At 38.5% G+C, this 23,259-nt stretch overlaps 1 protein-coding gene across 4 annotated transcripts in view; it reads right to left on the bottom strand.

Annotated features, from left to right (window-relative positions):
- Positions 1–23,259, bottom strand: part of DPP6 (dipeptidyl peptidase like 6) — a 490,036-nt gene that overhangs the window by 78,825 nt on the left and 387,952 nt on the right. For all 4 annotated transcript variants that reach the window (XM_004939151.5, XM_004939153.5, XM_418545.7 and 1 more), the window contains exon 7: positions 12,756–12,837. In XM_004939151.5, coding sequence (XP_004939208.1) covers positions 12,756–12,837 — 82 coding nt within the window. The remainder of the gene's footprint in view (positions 1–12,755; positions 12,838–23,259) is intronic.

The raw sequence follows: 23,259 nt of genomic DNA, 5'->3' as shown, positions 1-23,259 counted from the left end.
ACTTGCTCACTCCCTGGATAATAAAACCCATGGGGATTTTGCTGTTGCCTTTATGGGGCTCAGGATATCACCTAGCATTTTCACCATAAGCCGCTATGCCCTCAGCCTCAGGTATCAACACATGACTAGCTCCTGTGGGCCAGGAAGAAATCTCTGCCTGTTCACAATTTGTATTAGAACTGATTACTGCAAGACATTTGACAAAACTAATACTAAAGAAAAAAAGACTATGCTGGTTGGACCACATGCCTAAGATAGAAGGAGATCTTTTAGTCAAAGTTTAGGTATTTACCCAGTAAAATAAATGTATACTGAACTAACGCAAAATAAACTCAATCATCTTAAAACATACAAGATCCATCACAACACTGATCCATTTCAAACTTTATTTGCAACTATTTAAAGGCCAACTATTCTGAACGTTATACCTCCTTTTACAGTTATTTCACTCCCCCTTCCTTACAGCCAAAGAGGTGAGAGAACTTCCTATTTCCTCAAAGACCATGAGAAGATAAATTAACACATGCTAATCTGCATTTTTCATGCTTTGATTTATTCTCCAACTTTCAGGAAAGAATTCTGAGTTCATGTCCTCTTTGCCAACTAAATGAATGACATCTTTAAAATTTAGCATCTCCAAATATAAAGTTAATGGCTGGATGCTTATCATTTTAATCACACATTGCAGAAGGATGAATACTTCCTACATGCCAGAGGGCAGCCTTCCCACTGCAAGGTCAGCCCACAAGAGAGCAGTTAACATGAAAAGTTTGTCTATTTAGCATTGAGAGTTTGGTCATTAAGACCCAGCCTTCATGTATAGACAGGCACAAACGCTTGAACCTGTATTAAATTCCAAATCAGCCCAAATATCACTGCAGTCTGAAAGAGCAACAGTCTCAAAATAGAAGGCTCAATTAATAGTGCAACACAGCCTTAAATCAACATGCTACTTTCTCCTCATCTAACATAATGCACTCCATTTTCTTCCATTTTTTAATGTTAGAGCCTTATTTCATTTTTATTGTGATTTTTGCAGCTGTTGGTTTTTTCCATTTACAGAAGTCTTCAAATAAGCTGGCAAGCCAGTTTACCTGAGAGAGTATTCTGGCAGAATAAATGAAATAGCAGATTCATTTTAGAATTCTGTCTCTCAGAAACACATTTAATTTTGCAGAATCAGTGAAGTTGTCTGTGTAAAGGTAATTATCCATGGACTTCATTGTTCCAGATGCTAAACAAATGCACGGAAAAAGATCATCCCTACCCCAACAGCATATTTTTGTAGACTGGTAAGCCCAGAATGGAGACAATAGTCTTTGTTCAACATGTGAAATAAAAAACGACAAGAGAAGCAGGGACACTGAAAACAAGACTGAACTGACTCACAGGTACCCAGAGGCATTTTAAGCCCCTCAGAGTGTCTAAAACATCTTGTAGTATCATATAGAATGCAGTGGAAACCTCTACTGCCCTGGAAAAGCATCTAGAGCCCACATATATTTAATCCTACTCATCTGAAGTGCTCTAGGAACCTATGTATATGAAGACAAATGCAGTTTTCAGTGTCATGTAAGTACACCAGCAAAGCCATGAGTCACACTTGGGCAGCTTGAGCTCTATTCCAATGCATGAACTATAAGATCATCCTTACTATAATTATCATTTTACATCAGGTAGACTATTATAAGCTTGTGAAGACTGAGAGACAAAGGATCCCAAGTGCTCCTTGTCCTGTAATGAACTGCATGTCATTCTGATCAAATTACTTACAGAGCCACAGTCAGCTTCAACATGATACTGAACTCATAATATTTCGTCCTGCACAGGCAGAGCCACAGCTGCTATAAAATTCCTTTTGCTGAAATAACAAAGAAAAATGGTTCTTTATGTATCCTGCTCTATGTATTTGCCAATGCATGTAGGTTGGCATCAATCTTGCCTCATCTTGGGTATGACCTTCTGTCATCTTCTGTAAGTATGTGGCTCCAAAGGCATGAGCCAGACTGTCCTAGATACCAATGAAGAACTGCCTAACTCTATGGACTTCTCATTCTCTGGCAGCTATTACGGCTTTCAGGTTGCTTCCATGTCCAAATAAGTCAATCAAAGCAGTCCACGCCGTTTAAGTATCCACTGATTCTACCGATTATAGACAGCCAAAAGAAAATACCAGGTACCTTCATCTATGCAAGATATGGGCCATTAGCTCTCCATTACTCACAGTCCTAACCATATCCACATCACATTGTTTCTCCTTCACATGGTTTCCCCTGCTTAAATGCCAGTCACATCATTTCTTAAGCAGCAGGCACTGATTTCCCCAAACAAGCCCAAAGAGAATCTATGTGGGTAAATGAAGGTGACCTCTTGGGGGTAGATCCAGATTTCTGTGTGGTTAGTCAGTCCTTCAGTAGAGTTGGACCACAACGTTCAATAAATAGAGATTCAACCACCTGAAACCAATCTAAGTATAATTTAAGGTTCTACAGCACAATCAAGGACATTCTAAACTTCTTAGTGTAAGACTGTTTATTTTTTAAAACTTCCATTTATTTTTTGGTTGCATACAGCCAAGTAAAGTTTCATGTTTTGAACTGAACTATATATTAACTATCTATATATCATCATGGTATACTTTACATCACGTAAGTCTGAAATCCTCAGAAAACGAGACAGCTTCAGTCTCTTGAAGTGTCCAGGAAGAAAAGTATTACCTCTTTGTTTACATACTAAATAACTGGTTGAGGGCAGTAACAAAGCCACGGCAGGCAAGCAGGGATTGGAAATGTCAGGTCATGGACACAAGTAGTTTGGAGCATTATCAAGCTCTTTATGGAAACGTGCACCCAGGGAGATCTCTCCCTCCACCTCAGTTTCTATGCTTCTTCTAATTCCATTCAAATATTTTGAAGATGGCCCTTCTCAAACCAGTTTTGTTTTGCCATTGCCATGTGACATCTGGAAGCTGAGGACTGTGAAAATGAAAAACTGTCAAGAGAAAGACTCCCTTGCTGTTTCACCCAATCTAAAACTATGCAGAATTAGCATGCCCATCTGTGCCCATGCAGCATCTTGAAGCAGATACAATAATTGCATTCTCACTTTGGGATATCATGGAAATCTGACAAGCACTGTACTGAAAAGGTCTTGGCATTTTGCAATGATAATTCTTACATCAACTAAAGCAGAAAAATGCATGATCAATGCAAAATCAGTTTCTAAAAGCTTGTTGCTGATTGATTATGCATTGTTCAGTGAATAATGATTATCTGAATATGAAAAAAATGCATAAATGGAAGCTAGTTGAACATCAAAGTTCACATTTATCACAAGTGTTGTTCTTAATGCATATGATATGATTACACCAACTCATCGGTTCTTCAAAAAAGAGTAATAAAAGCATAAGCTGTCCCTCCCCAGTCAGCTTATATATTAAGAGAGAGTATTTTAATTAAAGTTCTATACCAGCTATTTTTTAATAAAGCTTCACAGCAATTGGGATAAAAGTAGTGAGTCAAAGCATTTTTATTCTCCTGCATCATGGAGATCGATTTTGCAGGTTTGGAAAGAGACATACAGCAGTTACGATGGAGAAGTGAAAGAAAGTTTTTCAGTTGATTCTTCCTTAACAAAACCAAAATGTCATCATTAAGATGAATGAACGAAACTATTCCATTTAATCAACATATTGCAGATAAAGAAATGGTGATAAATTATTGACAGAGAAGGCTACAGGTTCAATTTTTCATTTAAGGGTTTAGCTTTGCTGTAATTCAAAGTAAGAAGATAACTTATTCCCAGGGCAAGGATTTAGAGGACTTGCTTTCTGAAGGTATGCAGCACACAGATAATGTTTACTTTGGACAAGAGTAAAATTTACTTCACTTATTTTCTTCCTAGAAAAGGCCAAAGGTGGCACTTATAGAGTGAAGTGAGGACTATCCCAGTATTAGAAATATTCTGCAGGAAGGCTTTCAAGATAGAGAAGCTGAAAACAGCCTAGAGGACCACTATGACCAGAGAATACAGTAGTACAGATTGATGCCCATAAGAACAGTGCTGGTTCATAGACATTTCAAAAGCAGTATTTTTTACTCAGAGATCAAAGGCTGCATATCTGATATAAGTAGCATAAGAGAGTGACTGAATGGAGATTTGTGTAAAGAAAGGAAATGCAATCAGTTCTGCAAAGGAAAACCACCAGAATTACTGCAACAGAAAACTGCTGCACACAGCCTCTTTGATTATACATTTAGCAAAGGAAGTTCAGAGAGTTATCATCTGTAAATTGTGCAAAACTCCCTAAAATAAGCATTAAGGCCCTAATTTTGCTGTCACTGCCCACAACTGGCAAAGAGACTAAGAAGTTAGAGGGATGTTTTTCCATTCCTTATGTCTTCAAATAAAGTATTTTATTTCTCCAAGCAGTGACTAGGTGCCAGTTGTCCCAAAGGCAACCAGGAGATGTATCAATTTGCATAAGGGTTTGAAGGTTCTGCTTCTTGATATTCTAGAGCTATTCTGCAATCACTGGAGGATATTAAGGTATCCTTTCGAAAGCAGAAGAGTTTGTAAGGTCCTGTAGTTCTTATACTCTCTAGAACTACTCTAAACTGGCATTCAAGATGAAGTCCCATTCAACAATCTATGGGAGCAATGACTGAATTCTATGATCTGGAGACACATTTCATTTTTTCTTTTTAAACTGGGCACAGATTTTTGTCTCTTTTCAGCTTAAGTTCTTAGCTACATTAATATTCTTCTCAGGTTTCTCAGGTTTCTGCAAGACTCTCTGCATTTTTGACATTGCATCATTACAAACACAGTCTATTTCCTTTATATTCTGTGAGCAGGCTAGTCCATAACACATAGAGATTCTAATTACACCTAGAATCTGCTACAGTCTGGCCAAATAAGCAATTATTATGGCTTGGAAGATTTTAAAATAGATGTTTTAAGAAAAATATGCTGCCCTATTTTCTGTTCTTCAGGGAAGAAAGAGCATTTATTTCACATTGACAAAGAGAACCATGTCCGCTTGGAATTCTTTGCCCTGGATTCTAATGGGGTTATTTTAATTTATGACTGCCTTGTTGTATTAAAGTATGTATCAGTAAATGTACCATTTAGTATAGAACTCTGATTCTGCTTTTAAGTTCTCCTTGATGGATTATCTTGTATTCTGTAACCTAATACCACTGATGGTTATGTAAGGCATCACTATAAATTAGATTATTTAATATAAGATGATACAGTGTATCATTTTAACTATTTTACTGTGTTATAGAATGAATATCTGGCTAAGGAGAGCACACGGATTACTTGTCAGCATAAAGAAAACTTCCAACTGGGTTTCTCCAGGAACACAACGTCCTTACACAGTTAGCAATATGCCGCCTTCATACAATGTTTAGTATGGCATAAGAACCATCAGCATTTATTCCAGGAGCTGAGAAGCACATTTTAGAAGGCCTGGCAAAATTGTTCTAGAGTCTTTCTCATGGCTCAGACAAATGTCTGGGGAAGGTGAGATCACCAATGCAAACACAGGTGAGCTGCTCCTCAGTGCAAGTAGACTAGGCAACTCAAACTAAGAGACTGCTTGTGCTATCCTAAAGTATAGCATTTAAATGTACTGTTACTTACGACTGCTTCTTTATAAAATAAAAGGAAACTTATAACTTCGGTGGACTGCATCTACAAATCACAGCTAGCAGGATGCCAGAAACACTAATGCACAAGCTCAAGCAAAGTAAAGGAACATCAGCATTCCAGATCTCAAGGAGGGAACTGTTTTCAGTGGAACTGACCCTGTGCTACTGTGTTTTACTATCAGAAATGTTGTGCTTTTGTGAAACTGCAGTAGCATACAATGAGCTACAGCAACATAATAGAACTCAGTACTTGTACTATAGTGCATCAAGATGGTGAATTGCTCTATGATTAAAAAAAAAGAAGGAAAATACTCTAAGTGAGCATAGCAGATCCATCAGTACATGCATTTTTGTTAGCTATATACCTGTGTGTATGCATGTGCTCACAATAATTAATGTTTTAATCCTGTAAGTCCACTGGGAGGGAAGACTATATATTGCCATCTTCATAGTGTAACTAAAACAGAAAACACAGTAATGGCTATGAAGTCATGGAAGAAGTCTATGGCAGTGGTGGCCTCCAGGGGAAATGCCCTCAGTACTAAGTCACTGTATGGCTCTCACATTTAGATGGAGAAGTAGATTTTCTCTGATTTATTGGTAGAATTTCTATGGCAAATCATCTATTTTATTTTTTTCTCTGAGATCCTTCATGTCCACCAAGTGACCAACATGTTATCTATAGTACCCATAACTTCTTCCAGTAATGACTACTGAAACATTTTTTCTTGTCTTAAATGTCATACTCTTTTGTCATTGGTGAAAATGCAGCACTGAGAATGTTGAAACGGAAAGAGACAGCAGAGCTCACAATGAGGATGCCAAACATTCCCTTAATGAATGAGGACTGCACGTTAAACCTACTGAAGTCAGAGAAAGCAACAAGCACATGTAAAAATGAAAAATACTACACCGCAGTCACCATGACCAAAGAACAGAGCATCAAAGGGAAAAAAAGAAACAACAAACTAACACAACAACACCTTTTCAGTGGTGTCCGCTGATTATGAAGGAGAAAAAGGGAAAGGGAATCTCCAACTACAGCAACCTGTCCCCATATTTAGTATATACATATATATATTTCGTAAAGATTTTGACACGTCCCTTTGAAAGGGGATGAAGCAAAGCTTGTACTGAAACTCTTGCTTTTCTCAGAATGCAGGAGCCATGCATAAAGCTGTCCTCTAACTGTGAATTGGGTATACACAGGGATTAGGAAGGAAGGAACATTTTCTTCCTTGCAACTAAGATAACCAAGCCAGAATTATTACATATAGCAGACCACAGTTAAATATTGATTCAGATGCCACTGTAAAAATAAAAAAAGTGAGAGAAGTGAAGCTTAGAAACAACAATGTAAAAATCTGTCTAATAATAGTGGAAACGAATAGACCCACAGCAATTATATGCTCAGCAGTTCAAAGGCCCAACTGGATTGGAACAACAACAAATGACTCAGTACCTCCTGTGGAAATTCTCCTCACTCGTGATCTGCACAGACATTCTGCCTGGCACTAAGTTGGCATGAAATCATGCAAGGAACAACCTGCTAATTAAAGGAGTCACGCCACTTCAGTTCCAGGTGTCATCACTTAACCAGCATTTTGCATCTAGATATCGTAGTTAGCGAGACATTGTGCTAGGTGCTGACCTTATTTATTAACAAAAAGAAGAGTTGATTGGTTGTGACCCTGTATGGCAGGACCTATCATTCAAATGTTTTATATACAAATGAACTCCAGTATTTCTCTAAATTGCACTGCACTTTTTTGACAGCAATACCTGTAACAACAAGCTGTTTACCAGCATTAGCATTCATTGTTTGAGGGCACCTGGCAAAGCCCTAACATGGCAGAGGCTGAAAGACTTGTTCTTCATTTTGCTTGGCATTTGCATTTCACTGAAATGGAGATTTCTTAATGCACCTGCTGTGATACATAACTTTTACTACTTTAGAACAAATTATACACTTGATTGCTGCATAATCTGCAAGAATAAAAGGTAGCTTCAGAGGAGTTGACACTGGAAGATTTATTGGCTCCGAATGCCAGAGGAACCCATTTTGACCACTCTCTGGGTTTGCAATAAATGCAAGGGCATGCAAAAAAATCCAGCAATTAAATGCAATTATGATCCTCTTCCTGCACATCTTAGGCAATATAAAAAGACGGTGGAAATAGTAAAAGACTGAACAGCCAGGAGAACCTCAAACATGTTTGTCTTTGCTGAAGGATAAATACTAGGCTATGAGAGAGACTTTTGAAGCATAACTGCTCCCTCTAAAGCTGTGAAGAACTGCTACCCCCCGCATCTGATGTGTCACTTATCATTTGTATCCATCAGACTGCTACAGGGAATTATAGAAGGGAAAATAGCATCACAGTTTAAAGTCTTCTGCCTCTGACAGTTGGAGTATAACCACTCCCATGAGTGGTACTTTAGTGTTGGCAATGCAGGTAAACACTCACTGTGCATAGTTAGAGTAGTCCTACTGCTTGCACCTTCCTTATGACAACAGTGCCTATGTACACCCCCAGCTTGTCCTTAAGGCAAACATTATGAACCTAGATGTGCTTATTTTGGAGTAACTTAGACAAAAGCATCCTGAAAACCTCAGGGTTTTGGGATTCTCTGCTCACTGCAGCTACAGACGTGCACTAGAGGGTCTTGCTCCTGAAGCATTCCCTGCCTTCAGGCAAACCAGCAAATGAAATTTCTGCAGTCTGTGGTTTTTTTTTTTTTTTTTTTTTTTTGGATAAATAGAGAAGCCCAAGTCTGTCTTTCTCACACGTTCTATGAGAACTGAGCTCAAGCTGATAGCAACTCTAATTTGTACAGACAGTACTGAGGGAAATACAGTACAGAAACCTTATGCGATCCCTCTGCATGTAGGCAGAAACTCATTCTAAAAATGCAAAGCTATAAGGCATGAAAGCATTAAAATAATCCAGTAAGATCAATTAACAAAAGCTCTTTGTTTATTTATTTATTTAGTGGTGGGATTGAAACTCCAAAAGGATAAAAGTATATTTCTGTTGGGTCACAAATGTCAAGATAAGAAAGAGAAGAAATCCAAGATAAGCACACATGGAGCAGGGCAAAGGAGGAGCACAACATGATTTTTGCAGTCCTATCATGACATCAAGATCCTTATATTGCTGCAAAGTATCATGCTTTGATGCTGCTTGAGAGAAATACAGCATATTCACTGAAAATCACCAAAGAACGTGCTGAAGGTCATGGGACTGATGCCATTGCATACTGAGGGCTTTGGACTGTTGATTGTACCTTGGTAGCAATGAATTTTTTCCAGTACCTTGAATAGACAATTTCATGCACAAAAAAGTAAGTATATTGCACTGCTACTCAAATTTAACAATGCTTTTCACTCTGCAAAGGCATAAATAACGTTTCATGTGGTAGGAGAAAAGAGAAGAAGCAGTCCATTAATAACAGCCATACTTAGAGAACGTTTGAACTGAAGTTGGCGGCTCCCCCTCCATACTCTGAAGGTCAGTACAGGTAAAGGCATGATCCTTCCATCAGCTTTGTCAGACTTTTATTTTGTTAAGACATGGGCTGAAAGCTGAGAAAGACAGAAGCAATTTTTTGAGGTGCCAGAAGTGAGGGCTTTTCTGCATTTTGATTTCCTGACATTGATTTTCTCAGTTCCAATATCTGCCGCTATTTATGTAGATCTGTCAGAATGAGTGGCATTCTGCAGGCTATTGAGAAGTCAAGAAGCATGCTCTGATGAGTTTATAATCCAAAAATTGGCATATAATTTAATGAGTAAAGACAAAAGAAAACAAGATAAATAGAAAATTGCTCCTGGGGAAGATCCACTGTTTATTCTAAACTGAGAAGAATGTAGATTATTCAGATTTTTCTGTTGCAGATCTGTTTTTATGAATCATTAGGCAAGCAAGCAACAAGGACAGACACAATGACCAAAAGTCCTCCTTGGAAGGATGAAACAATGGAAATAATAAGCTGCAGGGCTAAACTCTCCCAGCCTTTCTCTCCTTTGCATTGGCAAAGCAGGAAGATTTTGATGGGAAAGTATTCTGTTTCCTGAAAAGTGGGGTATCTTCACAAGGTGATGTAAACCCATTCAACCTTTGCTTGCTCCCACCCTTCCTAGGACTTAAGGTATTTCATTCTGACTGAAGGAATCAACACATAGATGGAAATAACATGTTAGGACCTCTCTCCCCTTCTCTTATAACACAACCCAGTAAACATTTACACCAAACTTGAAGAGTGCTGCTTTTCTTTGCACTAGCACTCTATGCTGTCCCCACAGAAGGAGAAACTAACTTCACTTGGAATTATATCCTGAGTAACTCAATCGGTCTTGAGTATTTATATTCTCTTTATCTCATTGCTAATGCTTGCAGAATTTTTTTTTTAAAGGAAAGCTTCTTTGGCAATTCGCTGCTGATAATTAGCTGTGAGTAGATAATGTTGGTGCATGTAAAAGCCTCCTTATTCTATGAACTACACTCAAAGTTTTATTTCAAGGTGAATGACTGGTGAGGAAAAGATCAAGAGGCACGTGTGTTAATGTGGTAACACTTAAAACTACTAATTAGGATCTCTTTCCCATCCTGCTTAACAATGCAGGAATAGGGAATGTTGCTGAATTAGAGGCCAACAGATTTATGTATTTAGAAGCCCCGAACAGAAACATCCAGAAGAAATCCACAGTTGCACAATATTTCCAAGACTCATAGGAGTGCTTCAGATTACTTTAAAAAAGACTGCAACATAGCCCAGAGAAAGAATATTTACTAAACTTTATGTGTTAGGGAATTAAGACACTATTGTATTCTTAATAAAAAATGGTGGAAAGGGATATCAGTTATTTCAGTATAAAAAGATGAAATGGGGAATTAAAGAACTTTATTTTTCTGAACCATATAGATAATATTTTCTTGTATATATAGAAACATAGAATGGTTTGGGCTGGAAGGGACCTTTAAGATCATCTAGTTCCAATCCCTCTGCTATAGGCAGGGACATGTAATTCATTCATTTGGATATATTTTCTTTCTATATAGAAAGATTCCTTTGATAGAGGAGGCAATGGAATGAGTAGATTGGTTATCTTATCTTTGGCATGAAAAAAGTTAAATCTTCTTTCTAAATAAAAAAATAAGCATATCCACTCAGCTTGGTAGAACTAACGTAAACATGAATCAGTATCATGCTGTGACTGAGGGCACTGAAGCACAGAAGTTCACAGCAAAAGTACACTAAAAAAAAAAATTGGAGCTGTCCTTGTGAACTTGAGAAAAAACAGTAAAGAAGCTCAGGATTATCTTTCCATTAGCAGATATAGCTTTTGTTATATAGTGCGCACATTTATGTTGTGAAGCTCAGTTTGTTGGACTTAAAGCAAAAAACCAGTAAAAACAAAAAACAACTTCTTTTTTTGCTTTCTTTGCTATATCATAGAGGCAGTTTCTGGATGCTTAACATCATGTGTTATCAGCTGATGGTACATTATCAGTAAGCAGAAGCTTACTGATAATCCAAAGATATGAACATGCTGGTGTTCACAAATGAATGTGAGAGTTGGGTCAGTATCAGACCCCAACCTATTGTGAATTGGTACAAACTGCTCAACAGGGATCTGTTGGGCAGCAGATGAAGGAAGTTAAAACGGCACGTATTAGAGGACAAAACTCAGGTACGTATGTGTGTGAGATGAGGAAAAATAAGCTTCTTAGAAGTCAATTTGCAGGGATGCAAAAATTGCCTCATCTCTATTCCTATGAGATCTGAGGTCAACAACTCTCTACAACCTCATTTTCTTGATGGAGGAAGGGAGAGACCTTCTTGTTCCTTCACCTGTTCTTTTTCTTCCAACATGATTCAGAGACTTGCAGGGTCAATTGTAGTGCCTTAAGTCTCAAACTTTGAAAATAACGTAGTTAAGGACACAAAAAAGAAATCCCTGAAAAAGCACTAGGGAGAGGAGAAAGATACTAGATTTTCTTAGCTACTCTAAAGCTTCTATTTATTTTTACTTTTTTGGAGGGAGTTGTAAAATTCCATATCAGAAAAATAGAAATTGCATGGCATAAGCAAATACTTCCTGTTGGATTTACACCAGGAAATGAAGCATAGGAATGTAGCCAGCTGTGAAAAATGGGCAAATCCAAAGATAGCAGTAGCCAAAAGAAAAAAAAAAAAGGAAAAAAAAAAAACAGTGGAGATTTCAGGACTACTACATCAGACTTCATGAAATACAAAAGATCTCTGACAATTTGTGTTTTTTTTTTTTTTTTTTTTAAAGTCATACTCTGAAACCTTTCTTCAACACTGCAATGTGATGGAAAGCACAGCAATGATAGCTGAGTAGCAAGGTCCTGTGCTGCAACAAGTAAGGAGTTGCTCAAATGCAACATCCATGGGCACATAAATAAAGGTAAGATACTACTTACCCTTAGAAGGCCTCAGGTAAACAGGGATCTACAGCAAGATACCCTCACCTCCACTGCCAACCCTTAAATGAGGTCTGGGAAAGGGTGGAGCCAGGATCCACCCCTTCTGGTCACTCAGGTGCATTGCATGAAGCCTAGCTCCCTGGGTTGTCCCTGCCTTCAACCAGGTGCTCAATCACTGGTTCAAGCCATGACTTACCATTTTGGTTACAAGCACACTTCTACTTCAGTCTATTCTGCAGACAACTATGGGGCAAATTAAGAGCACATCTGTTCTAGATTTGAAATATTCCCAGTGCCAAGTTTGCACATCTGGAGACATCCTTGTGAAACAATGATATACTCACTAGTTCATATGTTCTATTATAAATCTGTCCTGTGTCCAACAACAGGAGAAGCAAGTGCTTCCTCTCAAAGGATTTTCATAAAATCTTCTTTATTTGCATTTTTAGACACAATTACTTTGCAGTACATTTATACACTTGGCAATTTTATAAACAATTTACATGATAAAACAACTCCACAAAGATACCAGGCACTACCACATGGGTTTTGGGAATCTAGTCACAAACTGATTATTCTCTTTACTTCAGATCAATAGCAGTATAGTCTCTACATTTATTTGCACACTTGTTCTTTCTCTTACCAGCTGTTGCCCTTTTGGACCCCAACCAGCATACTGAAGCTTTGCATTGCTGACCTCAGGGGGATACAAATTCTGGGGATCCCTGCAAAAGAGAAAAACAAAAGTTCAACTTCAGGAATGTCACTGTGTAAGCTGCTGCACATGCTCCTTTGGAAGTCCACTCTGCTCCATCAGGCATCTTTCAGCCAGAGTCATCTAACATTTAGTGCCCAAATTCAGCATACCTCTTATCATATGATAAGAACTACACCAGTACCAAGCACTGGTAAGATCAAACTTTTACCTGACAAACTATGTTTTCTATTAATATGATGTTAAAAACATTAGTTTTACCACTGACTTCCCCAAACCTTAAAAATTAGTCAAGGGATGGTAAACAAAGTAATTGTATACACTGATGATATCTAATAAGGATAAACAGTAATTATGTATTCAAACCATAATGCCACAAGAAAACTATTATTTCATCTTCATCATCTCACAGCTTTCCTACCTAATAATTTTCCTTTGTATATGATGGCAAGCATGTTTTGCAGCTGTATAACAACTGATATGCAGTATGACTTTGAAGGCAAAACCTCCTGCTAATACAACAAATCTCTATCTTTTAGAAAATAAAATATTTTTCTTGTTCTTTCATCTATTATCTTTATTTTGTAGCTGAACATCAGTGAGAAACAGCAAATGTAATATAGAAAGAGGGTTTTTTCTTTTCCGTAAATGTCAGAGTAGCATAATGTCATTTCATCATATCACAGAAAGCAAAACTCTTCCAGTGTATTGATGGTATTTATACTCAGTAAAAATAATTACATCTTATATTCTGAAGTCACATTACCATAACTGTGTATTGCAATGTTCAGCAAACAAACGCACTAAAAAAGCCAGTATACAGTATGTCTCATTAGCAGAATTCAAATGGCTTTAAAAAGTAAGAGAACTATCTGTCTACAAGTAGGAATTAACAAGGCAATCTGAGGCCAACATTGTCCAAAAATAGAGAAAAGAGCCAAAGCCTGCCTAGCCTCTAAGCAAAAGGCTGCTCTGCAGCATTTGTTACTTAGATAAAGGCAATTTTTTCCAGACCAAATTTTCAAAACAGAACAAAACTGAAAGCAACAATTAGACGCTAACAAAATTCTTTTTGTTGCCTGGACTATGAGCAGTGCAATGCCATGGCTGTGTTCCAGCTCTGCCTATTCAGATCAGATCTCCCATGGCTGCACCTTCCCACTGCACCATGGATGCATGTCCAATGGCAGCAGCAACAGGAGTACTCAGGAATGCATTTTACACTGTCTTTCAAATGTGGGAAGTGTTTTTCCCATGTGCTCCTGTTCAAGGCCAACTCCAATCAGGGTAGACCCTAAATGAGATGGGATACCAATGTATACAGAGTCAGTTTCCATAACGGATCTGGTTGGAATAGCAACTTTGGCACTTCTGCTACAAAGTGGTTATAAACCATAACCCATAATGTCTCTGCGAAGAGGCCCTTGGAGCTGATTGAACAATGAAGTGCTCATGATGACAGGTTTGATGTAGATGTGGAGAGATGAGTGGTTTGTTGAGGCACTGACCCTTCACATCAATGTGCATCACCCAGCTGGCTTCTGGCTCTACTGGCAAAGTGTCACTCAGCACTGATGCTGGTGGGATATAATTATGCCTTTTCTTCTGATGATTTTCAATTATAAGTAAGTCTTTGTGGGCAGCTTAAAGTCACTTTTGTAAGATAAGTAACTGTCATACCGAACTCCTACTAATAACAGCCAGAAAAGTCCCGTTCCCACAAGAGGAACAGCCCTACAACTTCTGTATCTTTTCAGGTTTGTATGCATCAGCTACTTAAGTTTCAAGTCAGCTGTTCCTGTTAAGACTCAATTTCTTTGGTTAGCTACTTTGATTATCCCAACAGACAGTAACATCTGAGTGCAGGAGAGAGAAAACTAGTGAATCAAATAAAAACCTCTCATGGGAGAAGAACAGTCATTCACTATTTGACAAATGAATTATCCATTCGTTGGTGGTTTGTTTGTTTGCTTGTTTTCACCTATAATAAGAAGATGAGCAAGATACTATAAATAATATAAATAGAGAAGGAAATATAATCACCAAATAAACAGATTAGACAAATTGTAAGAATTGAAACCTGTAATGCTTCCAAATAACCCCGGTGCAGCTAAGCGATAGACATACCAATCACACTGTGTAATTCAGACCAGAGCCCAGACAAGTCCCGTCACGATGCTCACTGCATCATGTTTTAGAAGAGGAAGACTCTAAAGCAAAGAGAAAAGCTGCATAAACCGGCTTTGGTGGCTGATAAGTTGAAAGACAAGGCAGAAGGTAAAAGTTCTCCATTTGGTCTACCAGGAAAAAGCTCTGCTGCAGACGTGAAAAGCAAAGACATTTTTCCTTTCTCTGGGGAAAAAATATCACTGCATCTGCTGAATTAGTTCTTATGCTGCTCAGAATAGCTGGGCAATTTCTCTTGTAGCCTAATCTTGTTTATTTGCCATTTGATAAATGTGCGGATAGAAAGACTGACTGGTGGAATTGCATATTGTGTGAAGGTGCCTGATTTACAAATTGAGCTACAATAAACCTCCTCTATGTTGAATGCTATTACACAATGAATGTCTAAGAGCAGGCATGCCGAGGTCATGATGTTGACCTGTGCAGGGAGGTATTAGCTAGGAAGCTATCCTCATACTCTGAACTATTGTTTTCCACGATGGGATAATAAAAGCAGTTTAAGATCCTAGTTTCCCCGAAACACTCCTGAGAATTGGACATACTCTTCTAGTTCTCTTCTCTTAGAAATAAGAGAATCCTCTTCCCAAGGGAACCATTATTCACTCCTTGCAGAAAACTTGAGCATCACATGCAAGGGCCTGAGAAGACACTCTTTGCCAGCCATGATCTAGAAGGCTTCAGAGAAACCAGATCAGTGTGTATGCTGTGTTAGCAGTGACCAGATGAGACCAGACTGTCAGCAAGCCTGAAAATGGCATAAAATTAAGCTCACCTACTGGTAAACTCTACCATGAAAGAGTAGATTTCCACATGCTTACATGGGCTACATGGATGCATAAACATGAAATCCCTCCATGGCAGCCCCAAACAACTCTGTTACAAATCCACCACATAACCTATAGCAGAAGGAGTACTTGCCTACAGAGCTTCTACAGTGGGATGGCCATAACCTCTTACCACTCTCCCCAGGGAAGCTCTTCATGATCCACAAACTGAAACACACATTTGGAGAGCAGCTATCAAACACACCTCAAGTTATCTCATCCTATTCTGGACCTGCAATTCTTCTTGTTAAAGAAGTCTAAAGGGTCTCAAACCAAATGCACACCAAAAGGTGAAGGGCACTCACCCATCGCCCAGGCACTGCATACATGGAGTCCCAGCCTAACCAGCCATCATCTTCTGGAAGCTATTTTATTGCTGAAAATCAATGGCTTTTCATAGCTACAGCCTTCCTCCAAAACATTCTGCTTAAAATTCTTCTATATATATTTCCTTGAATCAATCAAAATTACAGGGCAACTCAGCTTCTCCAAAGAGCCAATGCTTCTCACAGACTCTCATCATTAGGCCTTGTTTGGACCCAAGCCTTCCCCTGTGAGCTCATTTGTGCCTTGGAAATGGGTTGTTCTGAAGGCAGCCTGTATATCTACTAGTATGGGTTTACATGAAGAAATAGGTTCAGTGCATCATTACACCGCTTTCAGTGTTTCTGTGGAAAAGCACTCTGTTTTTTTTCCAGCCAAAGAAATGGAAAGGCAAGGGCTTGTTAAAGGGTTGCTCTTATTTATTTCATCCCTTAAGATGATTGATTTTAAAGCCTAGGAAAGAATGGAAAAGTAATGTTGTTTTAGGCCAGACAGAGGATGGAGTGGGTGCTGTATAAACTCTTCCACGTTCAGATGACATTGTCTGGAACAGAGGCTGTTAAGCTGTTCCAGGCACAGGGATGATTTCAGCACAATGTTCACAAAAGATTATTGAACTAGTAAACAGAGAAATTTACTCATTTCTTAATATGAGTATTCATTACTCAAAAAGTCTGAATAAGAAACGTTCCTGAATGTAATTAGCATGCCATCTACCAAGTCATTTTTTTTCCTTGTAATTCAGATCAAAACATCTATGTAGAATAAAACAAGCCAAAAAGTCATATCAGCTCGCCTGTTTTTGACCTCAAGAAACACTGTGATTAATGAAGAACTAGTTCTGAAGAGACTGCATTCGTTTAGCTGAATTTTTTAGTCTGTGTGTTCCCCTCTTTTTCCTGTTCTAAAGACCATTTTCCCTCACCAGCGCTGAGTCTTGCTCTGAGCACAAACATGACAAATGGTTCTATAACATTGGCTTCAAAAGCAGCTTAAAACGAAATAATATTTCCCACTAACTCAGTCAGAAGCTCCTTTGATTTGAAGAATTCTTCAAGAAAAATATTCTACAGAACCAGACTGAAGAAGACTGGGCTGTGGTATGGTTCTTCCTTGGGTCTGCTTAAATAATGTTTTAGTTTGATTTCCAATACAGAACAACAGTATTTACATGGAATTCCTTTGCATACACTGCTGATATGAACAAAAATGCAATGATTTCCACCAAACAGCACTTCCATATGTCTAAATATATGTGAGCTAAATACATAAACTGGAGTGAGTTCCTGAGAAAAACTTTGAACCCTCTTGCTTAACTGTGACATAACTTTGGAAAATACAGAAAGCATTTTAGGACTGCATTGTCATATGAAAATAAGTTGAAGAAAAAATAGGGAAGGCAGGAATAGTCCTCCTATTATTTTCATCAAACCATCACTGAATATTTTGAAAGACAACAGCCCTAAGCACATCAGCTCATCTCACTGTAAGACTTTTTCATGGTTAGCTATTAAAAAAAAAAGCTATCTATTCTAACTATCTGTCTCAGCACTAGAAGTTGGTGTCTTCACATCTACTTTTAATAGCATAAATCCAGACAGCAGCTTAAATAGATTTCTTCTCCTCTGCAAAGAGGAAAAGAAAAAACACCATGTAATGAAGAAATTCGGAAAGGTTATAAAGAACAGGAAACTTCATATTTAAGAATTGTTGGTGAATTAAAATATAAGTGGACTCAAGGATATTTGCAAAAGGAAATTAAAGGGAGTAGAACACGTGCTCATAAATGAACAACGAACCATAGATTCTCCAACCTCTTCCTAAACAGAGGAAGACTTCCAAGAAGCAAGAATGCCATTTCTCATGGAGCAAAAAGACATTCTTAAACAATTAAATGACTTGTTTACTTCAGTATTCACCAAGGAGAAAAGGAGACAGGTGTCATTAAGAAAATTGCTTCCCAGGAGATAGACAGTCCTACAGAGACTCTCAGCAAAAGGAAAATATACTACAAATGGGAATCAAAGACTTACCAGAACAGATAATCAAGAAATTAAACTATCAGAAGATGCAATTAAAGGAATCATCCTGGAATTCAAACAAAAGTGCTTTGACAGATGGAAAAAGCTCTTCCATTCATGTAGGTTTATCCACTATTAAAGATTTACTGTATGTAGGCACAGATATTCATATTCTCTTTACAGCACTTTTCAGTGAACAGAAGTTGGAAGAAGAAATAGAAGCAATTTGAATCAACTAATTTCAAACACAGGTCCACATCTAATCATTTAACAAGTCTTAAAAACAGCTTAGCTCACCCAGCACCTTGTCCAAGATGAATGAATTCCACCGAGTTAGAGCACAAAGAACAAAGAGCAAAGGAATCTAAAACATATTTGGCTCTGATTTAGCAATGTAGCCAGACACAGCAGAGAACAGGAGCTGATTATAGTCTGCCATTGTTTGTAAAGCACCCATGTATGTAGTTTTTGGTACTAGACCTGTGAAATACTGTACAGTACTAATATCACTTTAAAAATCATTTGCATGTCATAAAAGGAGCCACAAACTTCCTCTGGGAATTAAGTAAACTTAAGGCATTGGCTTGCATTTCCGGTGAAGATCTAATCCAATCTAATCTAATCCATGCTGGAGGACAGCAAACCACTCATCAAAATCTCTAGGCTTATCTGAGTACGTAAAGAATGGAAATGGCCCTTAGATGTTGGTAACAACGTTTGTAAAATTATGTTGTTATTACGTTCCAAACATTTCCAAATTCAGATGAGTTTCTCACTAGTGAAGCCTGGTTTCTGTATTGAGTGACCCTGCACGATTTAAGAACAGAATTTAATAGGAATCCTACTTCCATTTTCAGGGAATGCTGCCTCAGATAAATACTACCGCAGACTTTGCTTGAAATCCTTCTTCTTTATTCCTCTTTTTCGGTTTCCCAATGAACAATAAACTGTTGACCTTTTCTGTAATATAAGGAAGTTGGTTGCTGGGCTTTTCTCTGTCAAACTGCTAACATTCGCACCTAACTATTAATTACTCAAGATTTTATTTTTTTTTCTTTCAGTTTCTCCAGCCATTACTCTCATTCTTAATATCAAATCCTCCCATCAGGGGACTGCTCCTTTTTATTATTGCTCTGTATGGTTTCCAAGGTGTCCACCCACATCACAACTAACTCTAGAAAAGAGAAGCATGTGGTAAAGAATTGCTTTGCCTACACAGAGGAGGAACATTTCAAATTAAAAATGCTGAGCAGTGACCAACATGGGCGAACAAATGGCAAATCTCCTCTGGAAATGATATGGTGTTGAGCTGCTGAAGTCATTTTCCTCCCACTGGCACAGGCTACAACAGCCTTCCAAGGCTGAGCTGCTCTTGACCTGCCACCACTTGGAAGTGAGTGATGTTCAAATAAAGGCTTTGCTTAATGAAATGCTGGAACTTACTTATTAAAAAGGCAAAAAATGAATTTCCAAGCAAGAAACACATGTATTTTAACTACTGTTCAAGCACTGTGTTTAATTCAGATGATTAAAAAAACAAGGAACCCAACTGATCCATCAGGACTTGAGCCAAATTCCAGTAAACTCAAAGATTCCTATTTGCTCCAGAGGATTTAACGTCAGGCTCCACAATCAAAATACCAAGAAAACTTGTCCAGTCTTCTGTTGTCAAAAACAATGGAATAAGCATATCTGATCATGAGTATGTTGTTATTTATAGTCTGGCACAAGAATCACTATACTATGAAGGAGAGATTCCTGGATTTGCTATAGAAAGCACTTCAAAAATGATACAAACAATAGACTAGTAATTGGGAAAGAGGGAGTAAAGAGAAGATGCAACATTAGCAGATTATTCACAAACTGCATAAAGCATTTGTTTTCAACTTGTTTTAAAAAATTCTGCATTATTATTTGCTTTTGCATATCTCTTATAAGAGCTAGTTTCAAACACTTTATGTCATTGTTAGGGGAAGAATATGCACCTCATATAGTCAAATTTAACTAGCTGAAAACAGGACTGTATTAATTACTGTTCTTTTTTCTCTTGAAATAAAATGTGGGCTCTAGTACAAGTTTATAAATGTTAAAGAGTGAAATCGTGCAGCACTTCTACAGTAATTATTGCATATCACCACTGTGGGGTAAGCATTATTTCTCTCCTTGCTTCGCAGATGGAGACACAGAAGCACAGCAAGATTCTTGCTGTGCAATGATATTTGAATGCTAAAAAGAAGGGGCATTATAGGACAAAACAGAAGAGACTTGGTCATACTGGAAGTTGTCTCCAGCATGGCCAGTTCTCTGAAGGGTTTTCTACCTTTTACCGTAAATAGGAAAATAAGAGCATGTGTGAGGAAAACTTGGCTGTCTATCAAAGTGCTTAAAGGTAGTGTATATACAAGTTCTAATTAAACTTTCTTTAATGGGCCTTAATTTCTTCCCTGGCTATAGCTTGTATAAAAGGATTGGACAGGAACATTAGTGAGAGCCCTGCAGAAATATACAGCCATCGCTTTGAAAATGGGCTGAGTTCTTCCTCCTGTTACAGCTTGGGTGATCTCCAGTGTACAGTTCATACTGCACCCATGGGGCTTCTCTTAAAGTTAATGGGAATTCAGTGTGGGGAACAGTGCAATAATTTACAATGCCCTAAACTGTATGTAGGAAGAGCTCAACCAAACTCTACAATTGCTCCTGTGATGTACTCAACACATCCCTCTGATAATGCTACACAAATTTGGGAAGGAATGCAAATCATTGTGGTGATGGGTTGATAGTTGGACTAGATGATCTTACTGGTCTTTTCCAACCTTAATGGACTCTATGATTCTATTAATCCTTTGCAGAAGTAGCTATTTACAATTTCACTGAGGAGTGGGAGTAACTGCTAATGTCTCTTTGATCCTTATAAGCAGACATACAAGCTCCCATCGGTGTGCACTGTCTGGATGTGCTAACACTGTACTGAGACTTCATTCGAGGGGTTAGTTCTAATCCCTGCCTCTCAGCTGTGTTCAGTGGGCAATGGTTTGTGCAGAAAGACCTGAAGGCTGGGAGGTCTGAGGAAATGCACAAGTTTTATGCTGGTCTTTGTGTTGAGAAATGCAAACACAACGCAGATGTTTTTGTTCAGGTTTTTTCTTTTTCTTTTTTTTTTTTAATTGTATTACTTTTGGCTGCAGCTAGAAGTTAAAGACAGAGGTACACTCTGGGATACAAAGTTAGCTCTTGCCTAGAACCTGTAGTGCCAGATCAAGCTGTGGTGGGAAGTGACCTTAATACTGGAGAGGGGAATCCTGCAGCAGGGTTGGGGGAATGGTCTCACGAACCAATCAAGAAAACTGAACAAACCAAGCCTTTCCCCTAGTCCAGCACAGGCTGTGAATGACTAGTATCATCCACTACTATTGGACTTCATAGAACCACTGTATTTAAAACCCACAAGAGCATAAAATAATTTTTGGTTGCTGGATTTCATATGCATGTTGCTGGCTTGTGCCTACACCATATTAGGTAACTTTTCATTTGCCCAAGTTAGTTGAAATAATATTATGAAACAGTTACTATTATTTTTCTCCACTCTTTCCTCTCTTTTCCTCTTTCCACTCTTTCCAGCTCACATGAGAGCTGCCTATTGCATATCTAAGCATGGGGATGCAATGGCAGTAACTATAAATTACAACTCGACAGCAATTACAATGCAGCGAGTACAAGTTCAGGGTTATGAGAGGAGCTTTGCAAAAGGATTTATCAAGCAGACAGCTGTAAACAGTTATCAGCTGGTATCTAAACTAGAGAGAAACAGAGGCGATGATACATACTGCCTGTGCAAGGGAGGATGGAGAGAAGAGCCTTGTTCCACTAGATGGCACCCGGGGCCAGCATCACATTTTTGAGTGAGCAGTAGGAAGAAAACCGGTGCCATGCAGGGAAAGCAGAACTGAACCTAACTCCTCTCCGTGCCCCCAGTCCTCTGCCCAGCAAAATGGGAATGCAGATCTTGGCTTGTTTTCCCTGTGAAATATGAAAACCTCAGGACACAATAAACAAACAAATCCAGAAGCACAAACTGTATGGGTTTCTAACCTGAATCTATGAATGTGAGAGAAGGCTGGGTTTACCAACACTACCACCACCACCACCAACAAAAAACCCATATATAATAGAATCATATAATCATTAAGTTGGAAAAGACCTCCAAGATCATCAAGTCCAACCATCAACCCATCCCCACTGTGCCCACTAACCATGTCCCTCAGCACCACATCTCCATGTTTCCTGAACACCCCTAAGCATGATGACTCCACCACTTCCCTGGGCAACCTGTGCCAGTACTTCACCAAATCCACACAGAATCCTTGCAGGTTTATTTGCTCTCTCTTCTACCTCAGCCTTTTTTTCATTTTCAGGTAGGATCCTCAGTGTGTATGTCACTGGCATATAGTTGTCTTGTAGAGAGCTAAATTGTGCTACTCCTCCTTATATGGGGAGTTCACTTCCACAGCAGCTCTTATGGGAAAATGTTACAGTCCCATACCCTTTATATCCACATATGAGCTGAGGGTGTACTCAAATTGGCTGTCACACTTACAGAACACTCACACACAGCCTGAATCTGGAGAGTCTGCAGAACATGGAAGGAAGAATTAGAAGTTTCCCTTTAAAAAGCAATTTAGGCTTACAGATTAATGTCAGGTTATTTTAAAAGTGATGTTTAAGATTAGATTAATTCACTCCTTAATAGTTAGCCTCAGCAGAGATACCCCTTCTGTTATTGGCAGGAGGAGGTCAAGGATGATGCCTGGATTATGAATTTTGTTGTCACTGAAGAACCTGAGGCATCAAACTGAACTGCACTTTGTGCTTTGTCAGTGCATTGGGTCCTGACCTAATACTCTTCACTCCCACCCATCCATCAGACAGTGTCCCTGTATTAAATAGGAAATGTGCAATGAAGACATTTTCATGCCTTCATCCAACAGAGGCTCTACGTTCCAGTCAGCTGATGCACTTCATCACCTGCTACATCATCTCCACTCATTACACCTGCCCTCTCTTCTTGCAGAATCCTAA

This window comes from Gallus gallus, chromosome 2 (genome assembly GCF_016699485.2).
Source record: "Gallus gallus isolate bGalGal1 chromosome 2, bGalGal1.mat.broiler.GRCg7b, whole genome shotgun sequence".
NCBI classification, from domain to species: domain Eukaryota; kingdom Metazoa; phylum Chordata; class Aves; order Galliformes; family Phasianidae; genus Gallus; species Gallus gallus.
Note: the sequence above shows the minus strand (reverse complement) of the source record. Positions and strands in the feature narration are given on the sequence as shown.